The 25163-nt window shown below is 37.2% G+C and overlaps 1 protein-coding gene and 1 pseudogene across 8 annotated transcripts; both read right to left on the bottom strand.

Annotated features, from left to right (window-relative positions):
* Positions 1 to 6864: 6864 nt before the first annotated feature.
* On the bottom strand, positions 6865 to 6964 carry LOC113300722 (annotated as a pseudogene).
* An 8782-nt stretch (positions 6965 to 15746) lies between these two features.
* LOC113298814 (mediator of RNA polymerase II transcription subunit 19a-like) lies at positions 15747 to 18544 on the bottom strand. 8 transcript variants are annotated; one of them, XM_026547650.1, is made up of 7 exons: positions 18257 to 18544; positions 17510 to 17572; positions 16938 to 17224; positions 16532 to 16759; positions 16370 to 16429; positions 16224 to 16247; positions 15747 to 16048 (listed from the first exon to the last, which is right to left on the bottom strand). In XM_026547650.1, exons 2-7 carry the CDS (start codon positions 17538 to 17540, stop codon positions 15893 to 15895), a joined length of 786 nt encoding a protein of 261 aa, XP_026403435.1. In that variant the 5' UTR covers positions 17541 to 17572; positions 18257 to 18544; the 3' UTR covers positions 15747 to 15892. The 8 variants fall into 8 exon arrangements, with proteins under 8 accessions (XP_026403435.1, XP_026403441.1, XP_026403438.1 ...); XM_026547656.1 differs by having other exon boundaries at positions 16938 to 17265; XM_026547653.1 differs by having other exon boundaries at positions 15747 to 15945; positions 16375 to 16429; positions 17510 to 17577.
* Positions 18545 to 25163: the final 6619 nt, after the last annotated feature.

A 25163-nucleotide genomic window follows, 5' to 3' on the forward strand; every position in this document is an offset into this window, starting at 1 on the left:
CAACAACAAAAGAGTAAAACTGTTGTTACGAAGGATTAGTTTGCTAGAAAGGAAAACTTCGAGTATTTATAGACAAGGAAGTTTGGACACCAAGGAATTTCCAAAACCGAAAATATTCTCAAGATATTCATAAAAGCACAGATTCGGTTTTCATAATTCCTGGAAATGCTCTGTCCAAATATAACGATCGAAATCTCTCGGAAAATCTAATTAGTAAATACACATTACTAATTCTGTAATTTTCCTACAAAATGAAATTAATAACCTTAATTAAAAGATTCTTAACTTACTTATGTTTCGATCCTGGGATTCTCTTCCCTTAGCCGTTAAGGAATATCTTTGAACAATTAAAGAAATAAACATTCACAGCACGTGTTCAAAGTTTATCGACATCTTAACTTTGTAAGTTCTCTTTCACACTTACAACCTTGAAACCGATTTGCCACACTTCCAAACAAGTTTAGAATTGGGTCATCTGACTTTCAAGGACTATGCGATTGATCAAACCAACATTCAATCACAATTATGGGTTTACGGTTCTACCAAAACAAGTTTCGGTTCTACCTCCATGTGAGTACTGTGCATAGTCACACTAGCTTTCCAAAAATTCGGTTGACTAGGTACTAGGATCGGTTCCCCACATATATATGGTATCTAACTTATATGTGTTGCACATGTCCATAGGATCGGTTTCCCTTCGCCTAAAAACGTGTTGCACATGACCATGGATCGGTTCCCCTTTCTGCTGTAAACCTTTTTGCACCCCATATAAGGATCAGTTCCCTTTGATGTACTGCACCCCTTACAAGGATCAGTTCCCCTTTCCTTTTAATTTGTCAGACATACAAAATCCGATCATACCACAGGTGATTACTTAAGATCGGCTTCACTTATAAAAGTTATACCAATACATAAGTCAGGCCTTTGTGAATAGTTCTACCAAGAACACAACAAGTTGTGAGAGGTTATACTCTATCACACATATTGGTTGTTCATAAGATATACAATGAATAACAAAACCAATAACACCTGGCAATTTCCTTTTCGGTCCAAGTTTATGAACTTACTTCCTTAGAACACATGTAAACATTGTTCCCTATGATGAAACCCTCACCTCATACCCATACATAATCACAATAGCATTCAAATTATTATGGCGACGTCTTATCTACAAATTTTAATGGTTAAGCAATAAACCTCGTATTGTATTCCTTAATACTATGTCTATCTAGAGTTCAAATATGCTTCGCAGTTATGTTTTCAATATGCACGACTTGAAATATATGTTAGGGAATGAAACAGTTCAAGTCAAATATCACTAACCTCAAGTGGAAGGATGATTGTTGTCGTTGTAGCTCCTTGCTTCTTCACATCTTCAAGACTTCGCAATACTTGTAATGTCTTATATCCTAATACTTTCAAGATAACCTACACGAAGTTGACTCTAGTACATAATCGAGCGACTCTTAACATGAGTTTTGATTCACTAAAATATGACAACCAAACTTGACATACCAACGCTTGGTGGGTTCAACCAAGCAATGCTCTAACAGACATGTTATTTTAAATGATATCATGTGTATCGATAAAATACAAACGACATTATATTATGATAGAGTCTAGAAAAAGAGATACCGGTTTCTTTGTTTTTTATCATCTAAAATGAGTAACTGTTCTTGTTCATATTTTTTTTATAAAAAACAAAAAATCAGTTAGAGATCAACATATTAACTCTCTTTCGAGACATGTCTCATAATGAGCATAGAAAATATCTTGGAAATTATAAAGACGACTCATGTTGAGACATGGACGATCTCGTAAGAGATCAATAAAGGTCTTTATGGAAACACGTATGATTTTGAAACATAGAACGTCTCTTCGTAGATATCTCATATTGAGAACAAACAATCTTTTTGGAGACAGTGTTGAGGCATAAGGGATCTCTTTTGAAGTCATTTAGGATCTTCATAATGAGACCTAAGGGATCTCTTTCGAGGCCATTAAGGATTCTCATGTTAAGGAAATTATACATTATACAAAATACATAAAGATCTCACTTTTGATATAAATGATTGTATAAAGATTTCGGGTTGAGATCTAAAGGGTGATATAAGTAATTGAGCATCTATTTAAGGGTAATGTTGAGCATTGTAAAGTTTTTTTTTGCTTTGAAACACATCATGCATTAACAAAAGAAGGAGTTACAGATTACATTCAGGTTTACCTTCCTAAGTAGAGAGTTCGGAAAATTAGGAAGGGAGAACCAAAGACCCTTAAGACTGTTCTTCCTAGCCCGACGTGGAAGCCGGACTGCTAGAGAGTTATTCAACTGTTTTATATACATAACTTTAAAGGACACAATAATAAAAATTAAATTTCGACAATGTTCCAAAAGATCAAAACTTCTCCAATCCACGTTAGAACTGCGTCCATTCACAAATTCCACCAGTTGGAGACAATCACTGACAAACAACACTTTGGAGAGATTCATCTCTTCTGCCCAAGAGATCGCCAAAATTAGAGAAACAGCTTCAGCTCCTACTGCATATTGAACCCATCCAAATTCTGATCTAGCCCTTCTTACTGTTCCTGCAACGTCACACCAAATAACACCAATACCCATTTTAAATTCCTTGTAAGAACCATCCACAAACATAATATGATCTACTTCGGTTCCTGGAATTTTAACTTCACGAGAATAATTCGAAGAACAAAACTGCGGAGCAATATAGGAACAAATCATTCTCTTGATGTCCAAAATGATCATGTTCATATCCACAGAGACACTCTTGAAAATCACATCACACCTCAATTTCCAGAAACACCATAAAACTATAGCACCAACACTAGGCCAGGAGACTTTATAGGGGGATATTCCCAGATTAGTATCATGACGATAAAGAAAATTATCATCAATCCATTCAAAATCTGTTTGAACAAAAATGCTGAAGGGAGAGTCCGGACCAAATATGAGAGACCACGTGGAAGTTTATAAATAGATGCATAATGGTTTCCTCATGAGTATGACAGAGAGGGCAAGTCACATCAGCATTTGGGTTATAAAATCGTAATAAAGAGTTGCAGGGAGCATATATGCAAAACATTTCCACATAAAAACTTGATTTTCGGTAAACAATCAATACCCCAAACTTTTCTCTAGAAAGCTGAGTCCTCAGAAGAAGCGGTATCATTCATGTAGATTCTATAAGCTGACTTAATATTGATGTCCATAGTGCGACTATCTGAGTAGAGCTCTGTCACTTCATATGAATTTTAGTATGCTTGAGTGCGAACTCGTGTACAATAATTGGAATTTCGCATCAGGGTACTTCCTCCTGTAGTCAATAAGTATGCCAACCAAGGAGATTCTTTAGTGCCTTCCAAGGTTCTGCGTAGATAGCTATGATCTGGAGTAAAGGTTTTGTGGGTATACCTCTGGTAAGCCCTCCCGAGACTATAACTCGGCCACTAGGGACACCTAGGGGTTTAAAGGCTTATTGCATACGCTAAATGCAATCGACGATGCCTGCGACAATGAGTAAGGATTTTATTTCTATTTTATTTTTGCTCGAGGACTAGCAAATAATAGGTTTGGGGGTATTTGATAGACACATTTTTGTGTCCGATTTGTCTCGATTCTATATATTCTTAGGGCTCATTTTTGTACTTATTATGGTGTTTTATTTATTTGTAGGTATTTTTGGCCAATAAACATTTTTGGAAAAAAATTGGCTCGAAAAGTTGTCGGAAAGCACCCGGAGGACACTTGCTATTCGGACCCCTGGATTGGATAAGGGGCACCCCCAGGATACTCCCAAGGCAGTTGCTATTCTCACCCCCACTATGGATAGGGGCGACCACCTTTCTTCCCAAACTCAAGTTTCAAATTGGCGGGAAAATAGTGCAGACGCAGGCAGATATAGGGTTGGAGTTTTGAGAAATTTCTATGGAGATTCAATGGCTTATTTTCGTTGGAATGGACCTATTAGAGCCTGACAGGGTTGGTGTGTATGTTTGGATCGAGTATTTTGGGATGGACAACCGTGTTGGAGTGAAACAGAGGAGGTGGAAGTTTATCGAAGTTCTATTGGTAATCCCTCTAGATTCGAAAATAGAGGAGGAAATCATCGAGTTGTCTAAAACAGGGAGGTGAAGTTTTTCACGGGATTTTGGTTGATATATGGAAACTATCAGGTAGATAAGGAAATAGGATTCTCTGTTGAAGTTAAGACTATCTTTGAGAGAGTCTGGGACGTTGGATTATACTTGGAAGACGCGTGAGAAGCAAAATAGGGAGTGTTTGAAGCCGCGTATGAGGATATGGAAAGAATAGATAAAACCCGTAACTTTGGCAAAAAGAAAAAGGAGATTTCTTGGAGATTAAATCGACCTGTGGGCTATAAAAGGAGTTGAGATAACTCATATAAGGGGTACGAAACCTTATGAGAAGTTTAGAACACCACAGAGCTCCAGAGATCGAGTTGCAGGAAAAATACAATATTCTGTTGCTGCTGCTGAAGAGGAAGAACACGAAGAACATTGACGCACAAGTATCTGTCGCAGAACACTATCGTTATTCAACAGCAAAACCCATCTATCGTTTATCAACATTAATTGCATTAGGTCTTTAGCTACTGTTTCCTCTTTGTAACAGAGATTCTGCAACACCTTCACATTGTTGCGAATCGGCTGTGTTATCATTTTTTCACCTCCTTGTACACTTTTGAGCTATAAAAACATATTTTGAGAACATGGTTAATATGAGGAGCTAAACCCCATTGCTGAGGCGATAGAGGAAGCTATTTTTCCAACAAAAAGTGGTATATTCTTATTTATTTATTTATCGCAATTATTTTTATGATTGTTTTGCCTTGAGTGAAAATTGTTTGAATGATTCTTGTTAAGCAATTGTTATTTCTTTTGATAGAGCATGCTTGGACCTAGGTTTTTGATGTTCTATGCTTCGGATTTACACTTGTTATTTTGAGAATCTACTTGTTGCAATAGTTTAGAATCAAATTGAACGAAAAAAATTGCATGAATATAAATATTGGATTAAATCACTTTGAACTTGGAAAATAGTGGAATCTTAGCCTCAGTGTTCTTTTAATATTGATATCAACTTTGATTGAGTTTGCTATAATTTTTAGTGAGTTTTCTATTTTAATATTAGAATTTAAGTCTAATTAATATCCTTCACAAGTATGAGAATCGAATCACTTTTACCACTATCTACAAATCACATCAATTTTTGGCGCCGCCGACGCGGACTTGTTTTTAAGGTTTTAGATTTTTTTTTGTTTTTGTTTTTTTTTTTATTTTTGTTTTTTTTTATGTTTTTGGGTATTTATCTTGTGCCTACAGGTTCTGGATCATAAAGAAAATTGAGCCAAAGAGTTTGGTGATTTCATAAAGGCTTGGAGCTAAATACTAAAGCAAAAAGAACAGAAAAGAAGACAATTTTATTTTAGAAAATTTTAGTTTAGGGTTTGTTTATTTTTCTTTAAAAAAAATTATATTAGGGTTTATTATTTTTGTAATTTTTCTTTACTTTTTGGACTTTTGGACTTTGGGACAATATTTTTTTTATTACCCTACGGAAGGGTACTTTAATATAAACTGTTTGCAGAGAAGTAGGACAATTACGATATTGTCTCGGCACCTTGGGTTCATACACTTGACATCGGAGTCAGTGGCCCGAGTCGACTACAACCGATTTATCCCCCGTCTGGAACGGGAGGTAAGATTCTAAACACTCGCGAATCCCCTGTCAGCGAGTTACTGGACTCCTTCGTATGCATATATGTTGAGGACTGAATACAGACATTTATTTTTCTAGTAAAGGGAAAGGCCTGGACATACAAGATAAGGGTTCGGATTTCATCACCGTTCTCTTCTTGACCGCTTTAGGAACACGTAACCTACGCGAACCTAAGCCTAAAATTTTGACTAGAACGAGACCGATAGGGTAACGAGCTTAACAGGAAAGTCATTCGGAAAATATTGGTTACTCTGTTAAGCATACTTCGAAGTTCTTGACGGTTTCTGTAAGTTGAATGAGTGACTGCGCCGCCTTGTAATACCGGTGAGGCCTTGGGTATCAAATCTCCACCGAGCTTCCCTCGCCTCTATTCAACTTACGTTAACTCGGATTGATTCCAAAGGGGTGTGCTTAAAAAGTAACGAATTCCTGTTCGAAGGATTAGAAGCTGGTCTAGAAACAATCTAAGTGGAGCCATCATGCTTTTTGTTTGCTAGAAATCAATAGGTTTGATTTGGTTGAGTCGGCCTTGATCTGTGTTTGCTTACCCTTCCAATTTAGAAAATTTTATTGTATGCCTGAACGTAAAAGAGATGCACTGGGTAGATTTGTTAAAGAGAAACCTAGTAGTTCGAAGCGTCTCGATTACCTTAATCTAGAGAGTCCGACTTTTGAAGATTCTGTTTTTGAACGTCCTTTGACCGAGGAGAGAATCCATGTTGCTCCGATAGCGCCAGAAATGGAAACTTTGAAAGCTTTGTTGAATCCAACTAGGACTACTCGTCCCTCATGTATCAGGTTAGCTGAGACGGAAGCAACTTATGAACTTAAACCTGGGACCTTACAGCTGCTCCCAATCTTTTTAGGGAAAGAAAATGAAAACCCCTATTTCCATGTTAGGGACTTTGAGGAAATTTGTAGTACCCTCAGGATTAGAAACTTAGATGATGATGCTTTGAAACTTAGGTTATTCCCCTTTTCCCTGAAAGATAAAGCTAAATCGTGGCTATATAGTTTGGCTTCCGGGTCAATCGAAACGTATGAACAACTTACATCTGCCTTTTTGAACAAGTTTTTCCCTAGGCACAAAACATCGTCTATTAGGACGCAAATCTGCACGTTTTCTCAACAGGAGGGAGAAACTTTGTATAGGTATTTGGAAAGGTTCAATGATTTATTAGCCCAATGTCCTCATCATGGTTTAGAAAGGTTAGGTTAGTTCAGATCCTTTATGAGGGTTTAGATTATCCCACACAACCACAGTAGAATCTATGTGTACTGGTGGATTTGAGAACCAAACAGTTGATGACGCGATGACATATTTGCATGAAGTCGCCGAAAAGACCCAACAATGGGAAAGTAGTAGGGGACCCCAGAAAACAATTCTTCTCGGCAGAGGAAACGTTAATAGGGTAGAAGGAGGCTATGAATCAGATGCCAAAATTGCTGCTATAGCGAAAAGGTTAGAAGCTTTAGAAGTGGGTAACACTAGTGGTAGATTGGAGCCTTTTTGGGAAGGCCAGAATAATGAAGAGCAAGCCAATGCTCTATATAATAACACTAGGTTTGATAATCGTCAAAGTTTGACCCATATTCAGAAACCTATAATCCTGGTTGGAGGAACCATCCGAACTTTTCATGGTCTAAGGGCCAGAGTCAGGGTCAGTCTAATAATTCTAATGCTCCCCAGGTTTTGGCTACACTAGGAATACATCAGCCCAAAATAAAACGACTAGCTTAGAGGAATCTATTAAGATGTTAGCAAAAACTCAGGAAATGTTAGCACAGAGCCATGTTAGTTTTCAACAGGAAACCAAGCAGAATTTTCAAACTAATGCTCAGAGCCTTGCTAAGTTAGAACTTCAAGTCGGCCAAATAGCTAAGACCTTAAGTGAGAGAGATAATGGTAGGTTCCCTAGTCAGACTAATCCCAATCCTAGAGGAGTTCATGAAGTAGGTACAAAACCATCGAAAATTGAATGCTATTAGAACCCTTAGGAGTGGTAGAATAGTAGACAATCAGGTAACCATGCCCGATAGTGAACATACTGTAGTTCACCCCTCAGGACCACTAGCTAAGGAAACTGATAAAATTTCTGATGATGCCAACTCAGTTCCTGAGAGGTCTGATTCTGTGCCTAGAGCCCCATTTCCTCAGTATTAGTACCAACAAAGAAGGAATCGAACTTTAATGACATATGGAGGTTTTTAAGCAAGTTACCATAAACCTTCCTTTATTATGCAATTAGGCAAATTCCTGCTTATGCCAAGTTCCTTAAGGATATGTGTACGCGAAAGCGAAAACTTAGCGTCCATAAGAAAGCCTTTTTAGCTAGTCACGTAAGTTCAATCATTCAGAACACCACAACTCCAAAGTACAAAGACCCAGGTTCTCCTACCATTGCTTGCACAATAGGTAACTTCCGGGTAGAAAAAGCTTTACTTGACTTAGGAGCCAGTGTGAACTTACTGCCATTCCATGTATACTTACAGCTAGGACTTGGTGAAATGAAACCTACTCAGATGACACTGCAGTTAGCTGATAGGTCTGTTAAAATCCCTCGAGGTGTTATCGAGGATGTTCTTATTGAGGTCGACAAGTTTATTTCCAGTGGATTTCGTGGTCCTAGATACCCAACCTGTCCCTGACCCAGAGAACCAGATACCTGTGATTTTAGGTCGCCCATTTTTAGCTACGTCTAATGCGATCATTAACTGTCGAAATGGTGTGATGAATTTATCTTTTGGTAATATGACTATAGAGATGAACATTTTTAATGTCAGTAAGCTACCTTATGAGCTAGATGACACATGTGTTGAAGAGGTGAACATGATAGAAGCCTTAGTTCAGAAGTCATTACCAAACATTTTATTTGAAGACCCATTAGAAAGTTGTCTATCCCATTTTGGTTTAGATTTTGATGACGATAGCACTATTGAACAAGTGAATGCTCTATTAGATTCTACCCCTGTGTTAGACACTGATAGATGGAAAGCTAGGTTCGAACCGTTACCAGTTTCTGAGACTACCCTAATTCCTTCTTTAGAAGAGCCCCCAAAGTTGGACCTTAAACCACTACCCGATACTCTACAATATGTGTTTTTAGGCCCATCTGAGACTTTACCTGTGATTGTAGCTTCCGATTTGGATAGTGATCAGGAAAGTAGGCTAGTAAAAGTACTTCAAGACAATAAGGAAGCTTTAGGGTGGACTATAGCAGACATTAAGGGTATAAGTCCTACTGTGTGTATGCATCAGATTCATTTAGAGGAAGACTCCAAACCTTCTAGGGAGATGCAACGTCGACTGAACCCTAACATGAAAGAGGTAGTTCGAAAAGAGGTGCTTAAGTTGTTAGATGCGGGTATTATTTACCCAATTTCAGACAGTAAGTGGGTTAGCCCGTTCAGGTTGTCCCCAAGAAATCAGGTATCACTAGTCCAGAATGATAATAATGAATTAATCCCAACCCGAGTGACCACGGGATGGCGTGTCTGTATTGACTATAGGAAATTGAACAAGGTCACAAGGAAGGATCACTTTCCCCTTCCTTTTATCGACCAAATGCTAGAGATTAGCTGGACATAGTCACTATTGCTTCTTAGATGGCTACTCCGGTTATAATCAGATCGTTATTGCCCCAGAAGACCAAGAGAAAACCACTTTTACCTGTCCCTTTGGTACCTTTGCGTATAGACGCATGCCTTTCGGGTTATGTAATGCCCCTGCGACTTTTCAGCGTTGTATGATGAGCATATTTTCTGATATGGTAGAACGGTTTTTAGAGGTCTTTATGGATGATTTTTCAGTGTTTGGTTCATCTTTTGATGAGTGCTTGCATCATTTGACATTAGTGTTGACTAGGTGTAAGGAAAAGAATTTAGTGCTTAATTGGGAAAAATGCCATTTCATGGTTGAATCAGGAATTGTCTTAGGACACATCGTTTCTTCAAAAGGTATAGAGGTATACAAAGCCAAAATTGACCTTATTAAGACTCTACAGGTCCCAAAAACCGTAAAAGATATTAGGTCATTCTTAGGGCATGCAGATTTTTACCGCCGATTCATTAAGGATTTTAGCTTGATTTCTAGACCTCTTTGCAATTTGCTTGCAAAAGATGTTAAGTTTGTCTTTGATGATGCTTGCTTAAAGGCTTTTGATAAGCTTAAAACTTTAATCACTACTGCCCCGATAGTCCAGGCACCTAACTGGAACCTACCCTTTGAAATTATGTGTGACGCTTCAGATTATGCTATAGGCGTTGTGCTAGGTCAGCAAGAAAACAAATTACTCCATGTGATTTACTATGCTAGCAAAACTCTGAATGATTCCCAAATGAACTATACAACTATCGAGAAGGAATTGCTAGCCATCGTGTTTGCCTTGGATAAGTTTAGATCCTATTCTAAGATCGTAATCTATACTGATCATGCTGCTTTGAAATACCTTTTGTCTAAGAATGATACCAAACCTAGATTGATTAGATGGATCATTTTGTTACAAGAATTTTGTCCAGACATTAGAGACAAAAAGGGTGCACAGAATGTGGTAGCAGGCCACTTGTCTAGGCTAGTTGTTAGTTCCCCTAATAATTCCCTTGCTATAAGGGATAGTTTTCCTGATGAACAATTGTTCTATGTTTCCCAATCACCTTGGTATGCAAATATAGTGAATTATCTTGTTACTGGTCGAATGCCTCAACATTGGGGTAAGCAAGATCGTTCTAGGTTTTTAGCCGAGGTTAAGCATTTCTTTTGGGACGATCCTTATCTGTTTAAGTATTGTCCGGACCAGATTATTAGGAGATGTGTATCTGAGAGTGACCAGTCTAGTATTATCTCCTTTTGTCATGAACATGCATGTGGGGGTCATTTTAGTGCTAAGAAGACTGCTGCTAAGATTTTGCAGTGTGGATTTTACTGGCCTTCGTTGTTTAAAGATTCCCATAGTCATTGTGTTTCTTGTGAGCGTTGCCAGAAGTTAGGAACCATTTCCCGTAGAAATATGATGCCTTTGAACCCTATTTTAGTGATTGAGGTCTTTGATGTGTGGGGCATTGATTTTATGGGTCCATTTCCTATTTCGTTTGGTTATCTTTACATACTTGTCGTTGTAGGACTATGTGTCTAAGTGGGTTGAGGCGGTTCCGTGTAAAACGAATGACCACAGGGTCGTCCAGTTTTTGAAAGAGAATATACTTACACGTTTTGGTACGCCGCGAGCTATAATTAGTGATGGAGGTTCACACTTTTGTAATAGACCGTTTGCTCTTTTAATGAAACAATACGGTATTACCCATAAAGTAGCAACCCCATATCACCCTCAGACTAGTGGTCAGGTAGAGGTTTCCAATAGGGAAATTAAGTATTTAGAGAAAACAGTTAATCCAATAGGAAAGACTGGTCGTCGAGGCTTACTGATGCCTTATGGGCTTACCGTACTGCGTTTAAGACACCCATTGGAATGTCACCTTATCGTTTAGTGTTTGGAAAGGCATGTCACCTGCCGTTGAGTTAGAGCATCGAGCCTATTGGGCTATTAAGAACTTAAACTTTTCACTTGACAAGGCAGGAGCTCAAGAAAGCTCCAGCTCAATGAGTTGGACGAGATTCGTAGAGATGCATACGATAGTGCTAAGGAGTATAAGAACAAAATGAAACTTGTGCATGATAGAATATTTTACGAAAGTCATTTTCTCCAGGTCAAAAAGTTCTTCTGTATGACACTCGTTTGCATCTATTCCCCGGGAAGTTGCGCTCTCGGTGGACCGGTCCTTTTGTGGTCCGTACTGTTTTTCTCATGGCGCTGTTGAGATTGAGACACCAGATGGTAGTAGTTCTTCGAAGGTTAACGGTCAGCGATTGAAGCCCTTTTTAGAGCCTTTTCCTACAGGTGATGTTGAGGAGGTCCCTCTGGAGGACCCTGTTTACCTTGATTGACCATCGAGGCGATTTTGTATGTTGTATATTATTTTTGTAGGTTTTTGGTTACACTTCACCCAGGTACTATCTTTCCGACTTCTCTCTTTACTATTTCCTCATGTTACTTATATTTTTGGTACTGTTCTTTAATTAGAAACATTGAGGACAATGTTAGATTTAAGTTTGGGGGTGGGGTAGAACTTTTTGTTACTTTTTAGTTGCATAATTAAACTCCAGAGCCTAGAAATTTATGCCTATTAAGGATGGCACTAACCAATCTAAGTGGATGGAAGCATTTTGGTTGTAGGAGTTGAGGAACCAATCTGACTAGATACAACATCTAAAGAGTCTATTCATAAAAGCACAGAGCTCAGGTGTTAGAAATAACATGATAGTTTCACCATATCTCGTTGAGTCCTTTTCACTTCTGTTTTTATTTTGTTTTGTTTTTAAACTATGTTTCTCTAAGTGATTAGGTGGGGCTCACGATTCAAGTTGTTACCAATGCTAGGGTGAATTAGAGTGATTGAGAAAAAAAGAAAAAAAAAAAAAAAAAAAAGAAAGAGAAATTAAGACCAGACCATCAGACCAACTGGAATAGATTCAATAAAGTCGACCACTGGAACCCTTGTATATGCCGGTTGTGTTGACCTAGAGTTAGGATTATCGACCACTAGTACCCTTGTATATGCCAGTGTGTTGATATTAGTCAGACTAGTATCTGAGTCCATTAGGATAGGTTCATTTTGGCGGAGGCATTCAGACAGATATGAGAAACACCGTTCACCTAGTAAACATCAAAACCACCTATGTTTTTCTCTATATCCATCTTCTTGATCTATCCATGTGATTAGTTTTGACTCCGGATATTGATGTCCATAGTGCGACTATCTGAGTATAGCTCTGTCACTTCATATGAATTTTAGTATGCTTGAGTGCGAACTCGTGTACAACAATTGGAATTTCGCATCAGGGTACTTCCTCCTGTAGTCAATAAGTATGCCAACCAAGGAGATTCTTTAGTGCCTTTCAAGGTTCTGCGTAGATAGCTAGGATCTGTAGTAAAGGTTTTGTGGGTATACCTCTGGTAAGCCCTCCCGAGACTATAACTCGGCCACTAGGGACACCTAGGAGTTTAAAGGCTTATTGCATACGCTAAATGCAATCGACGATGCCTGCGACAGTGAGTAAGGATTTTATTTCTATTTTATTTTTGCTCGAGGACTAGCAAATAATAGGTTTGGGGGTATTTGATAGACACATTTTTGTGTCCGATTTGTCTCGATTCTATATATTGTTAGAGCTCATTTTTTGTACTTATTATGGTGTTTTATTTATTTATAGGTATTTTTGGCCAATAAACATTTTTGGAAAAAATTGGCTCGAAAAGTTGTCGGAAAGCACCCGGAGGACACTTGCTATTCTGACCCCCGGTTTGGATAAGGGGCACCCCCAGGACATCCCCAAGACAGCTGTTATTCGCACCCCCACTCTGGATAGGGGGAAACCACCTTTCTTCCCATACTCAAATTTCAAATTGGCGGGAAAATAGTGCAGACGCAGGCAGATTTAGGGTTGGAGTTTTGAGCGATTTTTATGGAGATTCAATGGCTTATTTTCGTTGGAATGGACCTGTTAGAGCCTGACAGGGTTGGTGTGTATGTTTGGATCGAGTATTTTGGGCTACACAACCGTGTTGGAGTGAAACAGAGGAGGTGGAAGTTTATCGATGTTTTGTTGATGACTAGGAGCAGATTTAGTCGGAGTTTGACGTCGATATTTGTTGGGATTCACTAGATTCATCAAAACAGGGATGGTAATCCCTCTAGATCCGAAAATAGAGGAGGAAATCATCGAGTTGTCTAAAACAGGGAGGTGAAGTTTTTCACGGGATTTTGGTTGATATATGGAAACTATCAGGTAGATAAGGAAATAGGATTCTCTGTTGAAGTTAAGACTATCTTTGAGAGAGTCTGGGACGTTGGATTATCCTTGGAAGACGCGTGAGAAGAAAAACAGGGAGTGTTTGAAGCCGCATATGAGGATATGGAAAGAATAGATAAAACCCGTAACTTTGGAAAAAAGAAAAAGGAGATTTCTTGGAGATTAAATCGACTTGTGGGCTATAAAAAGAGTTGGGATAACTCCTAGAAGGGGTACGAAACCTTATGAGAAGTTTATAACACCACAGAGCTCCAGAGATCGAGTTGCAGGAAAAATACAATATTCTGCTGCTGCTGCTGAAGAGGAAGAACACGAAGAACATTGATGCACAAGTATCTGTCGCAGAACACTATCGTTATTCAACAGCGTAACCCATCTATCGTTTATCAACATTAATTGCATTAGGTCTTTAGCTACTGTTTCCTCTTTGTAACAGATATTCTGCAACACCTTCACACTGTTGCGAATCGGCTGTGTTATCATTTTTTCACCTCCTTGTACACTTTTGAGCTATAAAAACATACTTTCAGAACATGGTTAATATGAGGAGCTAAACCCCATTGCTGAGGCGATAGAGGAAGCTATTTTTCCAACAAAAAGTGGTATATTCTTATTTATTTATTTATCGCAATTATTTTTATGATTGTTTTGCCTTGAGTGAAAATTGTTTGAATGATTCTTGTTAAGCAATTGTTATTTCTTTTGATAGAACATGCTTGGACCTAGGTTTTTGATGTTCTATGATCCGGATTTACACATGTTATTTTGAGAATCTACTTGTTGCAATAGTTTAGAATCAAATAGAACGAAAAAATTGCATGAATATAAATATTGGATTAAATCACTTTGAACTTGGAAAATAGTGGAATCTTAGCCTCAGTGTTCTTTTAATATTGATATCAACTTTGATTGAGTTTGCTATAATTTTTAGTGAGTTTTCTATTTTAATATTAGAATTTAAGTCTAATTAATATCCTTCACAAGTCTGAGAATCGAACCACTTTTACCACTATCTACAAATCACATCAGTGGCAGCATTCTTGATTTTAGGAATTAAAGTTATATAAGTAAAATTTGTTTGTTTAAGAAGATACTTATTCATGAAAAAACTCTGCACATGCGAAACAACCTCAGTATGAACAGTGTCCCAATTGTCCTTGAAGAATCCAGGCGGGAAACCATCCGGACCTGGAGAACTCCAAGGCGCCATCATATTAACCGTATCCAATATTTCTTGGTAGGAGGGGATGGCAATTAAGGAAGAATTAATGTCTTCAGTTATGATAGGAGTGATAAATCTTAAAGATTCTTCAATGTCCCTCTCACAAGGGTTTGAGAAAGTATAAATTTTCTTAAAATGCCTAGCATTGTAAAGTTAAAGCTCCCCGTATCAAGGATAAAATGCAGCTCAATGATAATTATTAAAGTATTAGTGTACGGCTCCCTATATCACCAATTAAGCATTTTAGCTGTCATATAGCTCACTTATCGATGTGTCATCCAATTGGATGGCACGTGGTTGCTGACTAAAATCTCTTCTAACATTTTGCATAATCTGGAAAGTTTGATTCTCTCCATATCGAAGCAAGAGGAAATAGAAGCAGAAACTAAATCATTGAACCTGTTAAAATTAGTGATATTTTTGTTTCCCTTCGATTTATTTCCTTTATTTAAACACGTAGTGTTGTATATCGTCGTTACGCTGCCCTTATAGGCGATGCTCAATTCAAAGTACTAGTTGTGTCGATTGGTATAGTCATGTTGACCTTGAACCTAAATAAGAAATTAAATGATGAATGATTGGTAAAATCATGTTGATCTTGAACCTAAATAAGAACTTAAATGATGAATGTTTCCAGTTTAGTATTAACCGATTGTTTTGTATATGGTGGTTTTAACTTGTAGAATATGTTTTCAACTAGGGTGAAGAATGTTTTCAACTTATGGGTAATTAAATGTTTAAGCATAAAGTCTGATGATTATTAAGCTGAAATTCTAATGAACTACACTTCTGAAAGAGAGGCCATCTTCCAAGTTGCAAACATATGCATGCCCAATAGTGTTAATAACGAGAACAAAATGTAACACACAAAATTTAGCTATGACGTACAACTTGAATGCTACTGAAGTAAATATTACTGCCAAAATTAGTTTCTTGGTCCATTACATATCAAATTAAACAATTTACATAACTGAACAAAGAAAAACAATAGATTTGACAAAGAAAAAACAACAAGCTAAAACCTATCTACAGCCGACTAATATCATCTGAACCCATTTACAACTGTAAGTTTTGTGGAGAGATTTATATCATACTCTGCAGAAATGAACAAGAACAAAAGGGGGTCAAGAATGAGTTTTGCCACCAAAATACAGAAAATACATCGTTCTCTTAAAACCAGACTCGACAGATATAATGCCTGCACAATGTGAAAATGAGAATTGAGGAAAAGAACATAAAATGAGTATACCTAAAGAATGCTGACTGTGTAACGAACAAATTCTGCTGTTACAACAGTAAGACCAATTATGATGACAAAATTTGTGTAAGACCAAAACGATTAGTTGTTATACTGCAACTTTTATTGCACCCACCTCATCAATCTTTGAGCTCCTATGCTGAAACAATTCACCGAAGAATCAAAGGGTGTGATAAAGAAATGCGACCAGGGTTTAGAAAGACATAAAAAAAAATCTGAAATGGACTAACTTAGCAGTATTGTATTATTGATTTATTTTACCTTACTTTTCTTGTGTTTTTGTATTTCAGTGAAATCTTCACTCCCTTCATGCTTTCTCTTCTGAAAACAAAATATTTAGGGTAAGACATGAACTACACATGTTGAAACAAAAGCAGGATCTGAAATAGACATGAAGACTCTAAGACATAAATTTGAACAAACCTTGTCATGGTGCTTCTTCGAGTGTTCGGCATTAGAATCATGGTGCCCACTTCTGTCCTTTTTCTTCTCTGAATCTTTATCTTTACTCCGGTCCTTGTGACGATGTTTGTGCTTTTTATGCTCCTTACTCTTCTCCCTATCTTTATCCTTGTGCTTCTTGTGCTTCTTGTCCTTATCCTTGGACTCGCTTTTGGACTTCCCTGCAATAGTAGGGGTTCCCTTCTCTGCCTATAGAAAACCAACAAAAAAGAATCAACAGTTCAGACCATCATCAGCAATATGCATAATATATAGACAACAACAGGAAGACAAACTAAGCGATGCGAGAAGACTGGAAATAGATACTGAAATCATACAGAGTAATGACACTTGTAAAAAGTAAACACAAGGAAAATTAGATTCTTACAGAAGGTAGATCAATGGGGCCTGATTCGCTGAAGCGAAACGCCTCAATGAGGGTTTCCATTTCAAAAGGCCGTATCTTTACAGGTCTATCTCTCACATTTGATCCATTCTCCATGAGCTGAGACAATTCCATTCCTTCTCCTTTCCTTATTTCGTTGTCCGCCACATGGTGAAGATAGTGCGTATCCGCGATTGATAAAGGAAGTGGTCTCTTGCAGAAGAAGTCATGGTGTGTCGACAAATTGAAGTGGGTAATAAGATCCACAGCACCAGTAAGTTCCCTGGGTCCTGATGGCTCAAATAAGGGGGTTCTTAGTTAAGCCGAATATCTGAAACAGCAAATTGCAAAACTGAAAGAAGAGTAATGCCAACCAGCAAGAGAAATCAATTATGCGGACAGGATGAAAAACTAGCATATAACCCATATAAGGATACTGTATCTAGGTAATCATGGTACCCAATAAAGAACAGAAAAATCCAAACATAACAAAACAGCAATCTCCACATCAAGAACTTTAAATAATCAACTGCAAGGAACAATATCAAAAGCTGTAAATATCCTAAAAGTATTACCTTTCCCAAACTTCTTGCTTTCGGGGTCCATTGAGATTGAAGTCACAAAAACCAGTGGGGCATCTGACCTTTAAATGAAATAAACAAAACAGTGACTCTTCATTCTTGTCAAAATCAAAAGTTACCAAGAATACACAAATAAGTCATCTAACATCCATGAATCAGTAGCTATTATAGTGCCAATTTGAGCATATGCTAACCATAATCAAGCAAAACAGCATACATGTGCTACTATATAGTGAAAGAATCATGATAGTGTAACTAAAACAATCATGAATATGCTATTATGTGCTGAAAAGAGTCATGATACTGATTGTACTAGTAAGAACAATCATGAATATGCTATTATGTAGTGAAAGAATCATGATAGTAAAACTAGAACAATCATGAATCTGTACCCTCAACTATAAAGTATTGAAGCGAGAAACCATGAGAATTGACAAACCAATTCATAATTAGTAAAACCCGAAAACAAAAACAACTGTGAATTGTTCATCACGTTGATAATCAAACTTGGAACATAACTACCCCGCATCAGCTAGTCAAATTCGATACAGATATCACCAACATAGTAAAGAAAAGAAACTACGAAATAAAAACCCCTAATTTATAATTCCATAAGATTCAGAACTCGCAAACCCTAGAAAACAAAATTGAATTCCCCAATCAAATTCGCTAAACCAGAAAAACGGACAAGAATGCAAAGCAAAATCCTAGAAAAGATAAAAGGAACTACAAGAAACTAACCAGAATAGAGTAAGGGTTGTTAATTTCGGAATCGAAGACAAATCTGAAAACCTTGACCAGAGATCGAAAAAAGGAGCTAAGAAGGAGTAGATTCGCGAAGAATTGTATAACTAATAACTACCAACGAGATAACTAGATTAGGGTTTATTTGGCGGTAATTCTGTTTCTGTCTAGGTTTGATGATCAGATCAAGGAGAGATGGTACCGATAAAAACTGAAACTAAAGGGGGGAAAACAATTTCTCTCTCTGTCTGTCTCTCACACACACCAGCTTGTGTATATATTTAGACTAGGTACTAAGACCAGTCGGGGAGAGAGTAATATAGTTATAGTAATAACTAATAACCCTGAGCCAATGATTTAGTCTGTTACTGTAGTCAACTAATATAAGTGACAGATCTTTACAGCGCCCGATTGGTCCAATACTTAACCCTAGCTATTTGGACCCTAGTTAGTAAGTTCGCGAATGATTCGCGAATCATTCGCGAATTTTTCCGTATCACGAATTTTACCGTCTTATTCGCGTACGTTTGCAACTCCGAACCCAAGTCGCGTATTATGTGGCATTCCCGGATTATTCGCGAACCGTTCACGAATTTTACGTATTTCGAATGATACGTCCGCTTAATTCGCCATAAATTCTTTAGCTTTTACTTTTCAAAGACTCCACTTTTTGGGCTTTACTGCCTTCCGAGCATACACGACCGAATATTAGACGTGTTGTAATTTTTATGAAACAAAAACGACTGAAGAGATTTGAAGGTGAAGGTGAGAGAGATCTCAAACTCACTAACCAAGCATCTAAACCACCATACGACGTCCTCTTGGATAACTAATGTTGTATATATTATTGATATCATCATATTAAGTTTATTTTTTCTTTAAATAACTCACACATATGCATAAAAATTGGTCTATGACCTTATAAATACAAATTATTTGTTATATATAGATACCGAATTTTCAGAGCCGAACTCACATTTATAAATCGAATTATACACGTACGTATGCCGTTCCGAATTATTGACGAATCACGTCCCGTTGACCGAATTTTGGACCGAATCTGGATTTTACAAAACCGTATAATACTCGTACGTTTGCCGTTCCGTACGTTTGCCGAATCCCGAATTGCTAACTAGGATTTGGAAAGTGGAAACTCCACTTGTTTGGAAACTGAAATTTTTACTACTTTGGGATGGCAATACCAACATGGCACACACAAAACATTTGCAAATATTTCGGGTACACGTATAGTGATTCATGGAGGCCAAAAATTGTGGTGGCCTTGCTGATTAGGATCATAGCCGTATATGCTTGCTGCCGTATGCATTTTCTAATTATTATTAAAATACACAAATTTGGTTAAAAAGACCAAAATCAACAATTTCTACATGTAAAATTTGATATTGTTTAAATAGATGAGAATGTAAAAATAGCCAGGATGTAAACAGTTTCATTCTACCCAGTTTCAAATACTTTTTCTTATTTTTAATTTACATCAGGATGCATCCAGTTTCATCCTCGCTTTTTTTTAAGTTTAAGCCAGGATAAATCCAGTTTCATTCTTGCTATTTTTTTTGTGTCCATTTCATCCATACTAATTTTTACTCGTCCATCTGAACCATGTTTTAAAAATATTTGGACAAATGGCCCATTTTCACATGGATATATTACAGGCCACCAATCCTTACCTAGGACTATGAAATTCCAAAAAAATAAAACCGGCATCCTAAAACTAGGATACGAGATGTCTATATTGAGCAAAAATACCAAACTACCCTCTACTTAATTCTAATTCTAATTACACATTGATAGAAAAACTTTATTTTCAACACTTCGTTCTATTGATTTACACATCTAAAATTGGATTTTTGCAAATCAAAATTTTTGAAAACTAGATGCGCCACATTCTGGTATCGTTCTTTGTGTCCATGAATAACGTGATGTAAAGTCGATGCATAAGATAGTCTATATCCATCGACTCTGATAATATTTTCCATGTCTAAATAAGATAACCATTAATCGGTTCATTTAAAATCGATCGATTCTGTCGTGTTAATTTTTTGGATTTTGTGTAGTGAAAATATCAGTTGGTATTAGTGTATCGTATAAACCGATTATTTTCACTAGCCTTTTGAGTTTCCCCCGTTGGAATCGGTATATACTTGTATGTGTTATCCACTGATTATGTGGTTTCATTTTTCTGGAGAATTTTCTAGATGGAATCGGTGCATATATATACATGTACCTTACCACTGATTATGTGGGTTTCATTTTGAGTCTTTTCTTCCTTATTTCATACATATATCTTTGTGTTTTGATTTCTTTTTCTGTAGATATGGATTTTGTTAGTGCACTGCTCGGTTCCAAGCGTTGGTATGTCAAGTTTGGTTGTCATATTTTAGCTCCAAAACTTGAAGCCGCTTGATTAGGTTACTAGAATCAACTTCGTTGGGTTAGACGAGGAACATTGGAAATGTTGAGACAAGCTCGTGTTACTCTGAAGAACCATATGACGTATCGGCGTCAATGTACACATCATCCTTATATTCGAGGTTTGTTAGAGCATTTCTCAGTCGAACTCACAAGTGTTGCTATCTCAAGCTTGTTGTAAAATTTAGTTGATCAAAACTATATCTTGATTTCTAGTCTACATTTAGTCAAGTCTCGAATTAGGATAGAATTATGTAGTTGAGTATCAGATATCACTGTGTTAATACCGTTTGAAGGCGAAGATCAATAGGAGCTCTGGAGAACTTCTTCAACAAAAGATAAGTGAAAACTGAAGCACCTATTTCTCAAGTTTTCACTGTTCTATCTATGAGAGATTGTCGCATGACTACATTAGAGAGTACATGCATAACAGAAATTTCGAGTCAATTTCATCTTGAAAATCGTTCTCGAAATATGCTAAGCTTAAGTACATTTGTTCATACTTGATGAATTTGGTTAAGATCAATTTATTGAAAATCGTTCTCGATATTTCGAGTCATTTAAAATCTATGGTTGTAACTAAATATTAAAGTCTTAAAGTTATATGAAAATGGTTAAGCTTATAGTTCGTATGGTTAGTTTCGTCTAACCTTTCATGAATAAATCATTATACACGGTTAGGTTACGGTTCACCCTAACCAGCGTGTATATTCTGTTATGTTAATCTCAAGTCAAGTTTTCTATCTAACGGTGATTATAGATTGCTTGATTCCAAAGCTACCTTAGCTTAAATCTAAAGCAACCTTGACCTTGAAAATCTATATAAGGAGAACCTCAAACAACTGGGATCTTTGAATCCCTGACATTATTCTTGTGTGTTTTAGTTGTAAACTAGAGTCATCCCCTCCTTTAAACCTTTTTAGGATTAGCGACTAAAAAGACTTCACCTAGGGATTCGTGAAGCCAGATACAACTATCTTAATTTATCTTGATAGTTCGTGTATCATGATCTTTCTACTGTTTGTTGAGCCATTAGCTCCAACAAGCGAGATAGATACAAATCACAAAGTTTTTCGTCTCAGACTTTGTGATTCCACGGGTATATTCCTCGAGAACGATTCTTTGTTGAAATTGGAGTGGGAATTACCTGTGAGGTGAATAATAATATAGGCTTCCCTTTGGGAGTCGTAAGTACCGGATTTTGAGGTTTGCTAGAATTTGTCTATTGCAATCGATTTCCTATGTCACCTTGATCTTTGATCATAATGGAAATCACATACAGGCTTATCCGTGGGTCTTGAATTGTGTTGAAGCAACTCTTAGGCTATAAAGGACGTTAGCTAATGGAATCAATTGCACGGAGTTTGGCGAGATTCAAGAAGCGTAAGGAGCGCAACTGTAACTGAATAGTTGTGATGGTAAATTCGGTCCTAACTACATTCCAGTCCGAAGTTTTGATAGTAGGGTAGTGTCTGTAGCGGCTTAATACAGTTTTGTGTTCAAATCTGGACAAGGTCCCAAGGTTTTTCTGCAATTGCAATTTCCTCATTAAAAAATTTCTAGTGTATGTGTTATTTATTTTTCCGCATTATATTGTTTATATTTGTAATTGAAATATCACAGGTTGTACGTAAATCAATCAAAGTAGGTATATCCATCCTTATTTGTTGGATACGACTTGATTGATCTTGGATTTTGATCTTTGGAATTGTCTCTCATGGTATAGTCGGGTTCTGATGTAGGACATCCGTTAGATTTGGGATTAATATTTTCTTATTATTTCTAGAATTTAATTAATTTAGAGTAGTATTTCATATTTTTAGAAGTTATTTAATTCTAGAATGTCATTTATTTTAGGGATTTCTTATTTTCCAAGTTTGAGTATTAGAGTTATATAAATAGGGGAAAAATCCTTTGTATTAGATTAATACATTATTATTATCAATCAATATTGAGTTTTCTTAACTATTCTTCTACTTTTTACCCAAATTCCTTTATTCACGCTTTCGTACTGCATTAAGCGGAATCAGAGCTTCGGCTACGATCTTCTTATTTTTTTCATCTAATTTTTCTCTATCCTTTCGTCACCTTTACTCATCGAGATCTCCGTATCTCTTCTTCCAAACCCTATTATCAATTATCCTTTTATTTTCCCAATTATCAAAAAAAAAAAAAAACACGTCTGTTGGATTTCTATCGAACCCTTAATTTCCTCGCCACCTTATTCTAATTAGGCACCCAGACCATTATATCTAGAGCTGCACATGGACCGGTTCGGACCGGGTTTTTGGTGAAACTGGTACCTGTACACGGAGTTGACCGGTTCCTCAATTTGTGTACCTGTACCTGTACCTGTACCTGGACTTGTACCTGTACTGGTAAGACCGATCCGGTTCCATACCGGTACCGGGTTTTTTACCCAAATTTTGAAACACAAAGGCTAACAACAAACTAACTTAACATATAAAGTTCAACATTACAACTTAAGTTCAAAATAACGAAGGTACCTGTACTTGTATCTGTACCTGTACCAAGACCAGGACCAGTACATGTACCTGTACCTGGAGTTGAAGATGAGACTAAACCTAAAAGGGACGGCTAGGATGTAATATCTTAAAAGATATCAATGGCTCTAATTTACCGGGTTTTTCGGTTCGGTACAGACCGGAAATACCCAGAACCGGTACCTGTACCGGTCTATACCGGGTATCAACATTCAGAACCGGTACATGTACCGATAACTCCGGGTCCGGGTCGGTTCGAGTCCGGATTTTTCGAGTCCGGATTTTTCGAGTCCGGGTCGGTACAGGTAAATCGGACCGGGTTTTGTGCAGCCTTAATTATATCTCCACTTACTGTTTGAAGCTTCAACTTCGTCCAGTACCCAACTTCTGTCCCATTACCACTTCACCTCCCATTATTCTTTTTCTTTACTTAATTAGTCCACCAACTTTGCATACCTGTCAGAACCACTTTTCACCTCCCATTATTCTTTGATCAGTAGTCGTAGACCCACTGAACGTACCAAGCCCAGCAGTATCTAGATAGGCCCGATTCTTTGTTCTGTTCTCGCATTTTCCTGTTTTCCACAATTTTCACGTCCAGTTTTGATTTTTTTCACACCATGACAGGCAAAGAGAAATACGGTGGAAAAGACAATCGCCCCATTCTTGAAGGTCTTGTCCGTTCTATTGCGGAATCTCAACAGAGACTTACAGAGTCCCAACAAAAATTTACGGATGCTCAAGTCGATATCCAATTTCAGCTTTGGGAATCTCAATTTGAGACTCGACGTCAACTTCAATTATTTTCAACCAATTTGGTAGCTCATGTTGTTAGTGGTAACGGATCCCAAGCCGAGTTCCAACGTAAATTTGCGGAATCACAAAAGAAAAGTCTTCAACATCTCGCGGAAGCAAAGCTTATTTTGGATCAAATAGATTGGTCACAAATCGATACCATTCATGAGGTTACTCCTTCAATGGTAGATGCTCCTGCTCCAACGCTTTCTTCACCAACAATAGAATTACCATCAACACCTTCTCTGCAGGTTTTCAATGTTCGCCAAGTGGAAGTATCATCCGTTCCTATTGAGGAGGATCAAGACCTAGGTAATAAGAATATTTTTGTTGGTCAAAAGTACTGCGAAATCATTGCTACTCCGATTGTTACCAATATCGACATCAACTTTTGTGCTCAAGGATCTATTTTATGGTGCTCTATTGTACGGTCATCCACATATTCAAAGTATATTATTTGTTGGACGGGTCGTTTACAATATTTGGTGAAATCAAAGACGATTTCTTTTCAAGATGGCGGGCCTGATGTAGCACATGTTCTTCAGTACCTTGTTAATTCGAGACGAATTCTTTTCAAGATGGCGGGCCTGATGTAGGACATTCGTTAGATTTAGGATTAATAATTTTATTATTATATCTAGAGTTTAATTAATTTAGAGTAGTATTTCTTATTTTTAGAATTACTTATTTTTAGAAGTTATTTAATTCTAGAACGTCATTTATTTTAGGGATTTCTTATTTTCCAAATTTCAGTATTAGAGTTATATAAATAGGGGACAAGTTCTTTTTATTATAAACATACAATTATTATCATCAAAATTGAGTTTTCTTAACTATTCTTCTACCTTTTACCCAAATTCCTTTATTCACGCTTCCGTTCTGCATTAGGTTCACGAACTTGTTCCTAATACCACGCATATGGGTAGCAAGAGGGCGCTTATGCCCCGACGATGGGGCCTTATGGACATATTGATTGTGAGAGTAAGAGATATAAACTCTACTTATAATTCCTGATTGAGAATCATTAAGTTGTAACCCTCGAAACTATAATTGAGTTTAGTCCATACAGATTACCTAAGAAAAAGTTGGTGGTGTATTTTGGAACCCCCATAGTTTCAAGGTTAGTAATATAGGCTTGACTTATTTCCATTTCTATCCACGTTTCTTTGAAGTTG

The sequence above is a fragment of the Papaver somniferum genome, chromosome 7, assembly GCF_003573695.1.
Source record: "Papaver somniferum cultivar HN1 chromosome 7, ASM357369v1, whole genome shotgun sequence".
Classification (NCBI taxonomy): Eukaryota; Viridiplantae; Streptophyta; class Magnoliopsida; order Ranunculales; family Papaveraceae; genus Papaver; species Papaver somniferum.

Excerpts from the sequence above, each read along its gene's own strand:
- LOC113298814 (XM_026547650.1), bottom strand. The coding sequence starts at position 17,540 with ATGGACCCCGAAAGCAAGAAGTTTGGGAAAG. Across the intron at positions 16,430-16,531 it reads CGAAGAAGCACCATGACAAG|AAGAGAAAGCATGAAGGGAG; the intron begins GTTTGTTCAAAT and ends TTTTGTTTTCAG. Across the intron at positions 16,049-16,223 it reads GGAGCTCAAAGATTGATGAG|GCATTATATCTGTCGAGTCT; the intron begins GTGGGTGCAATA and ends CACATTGTGCAG.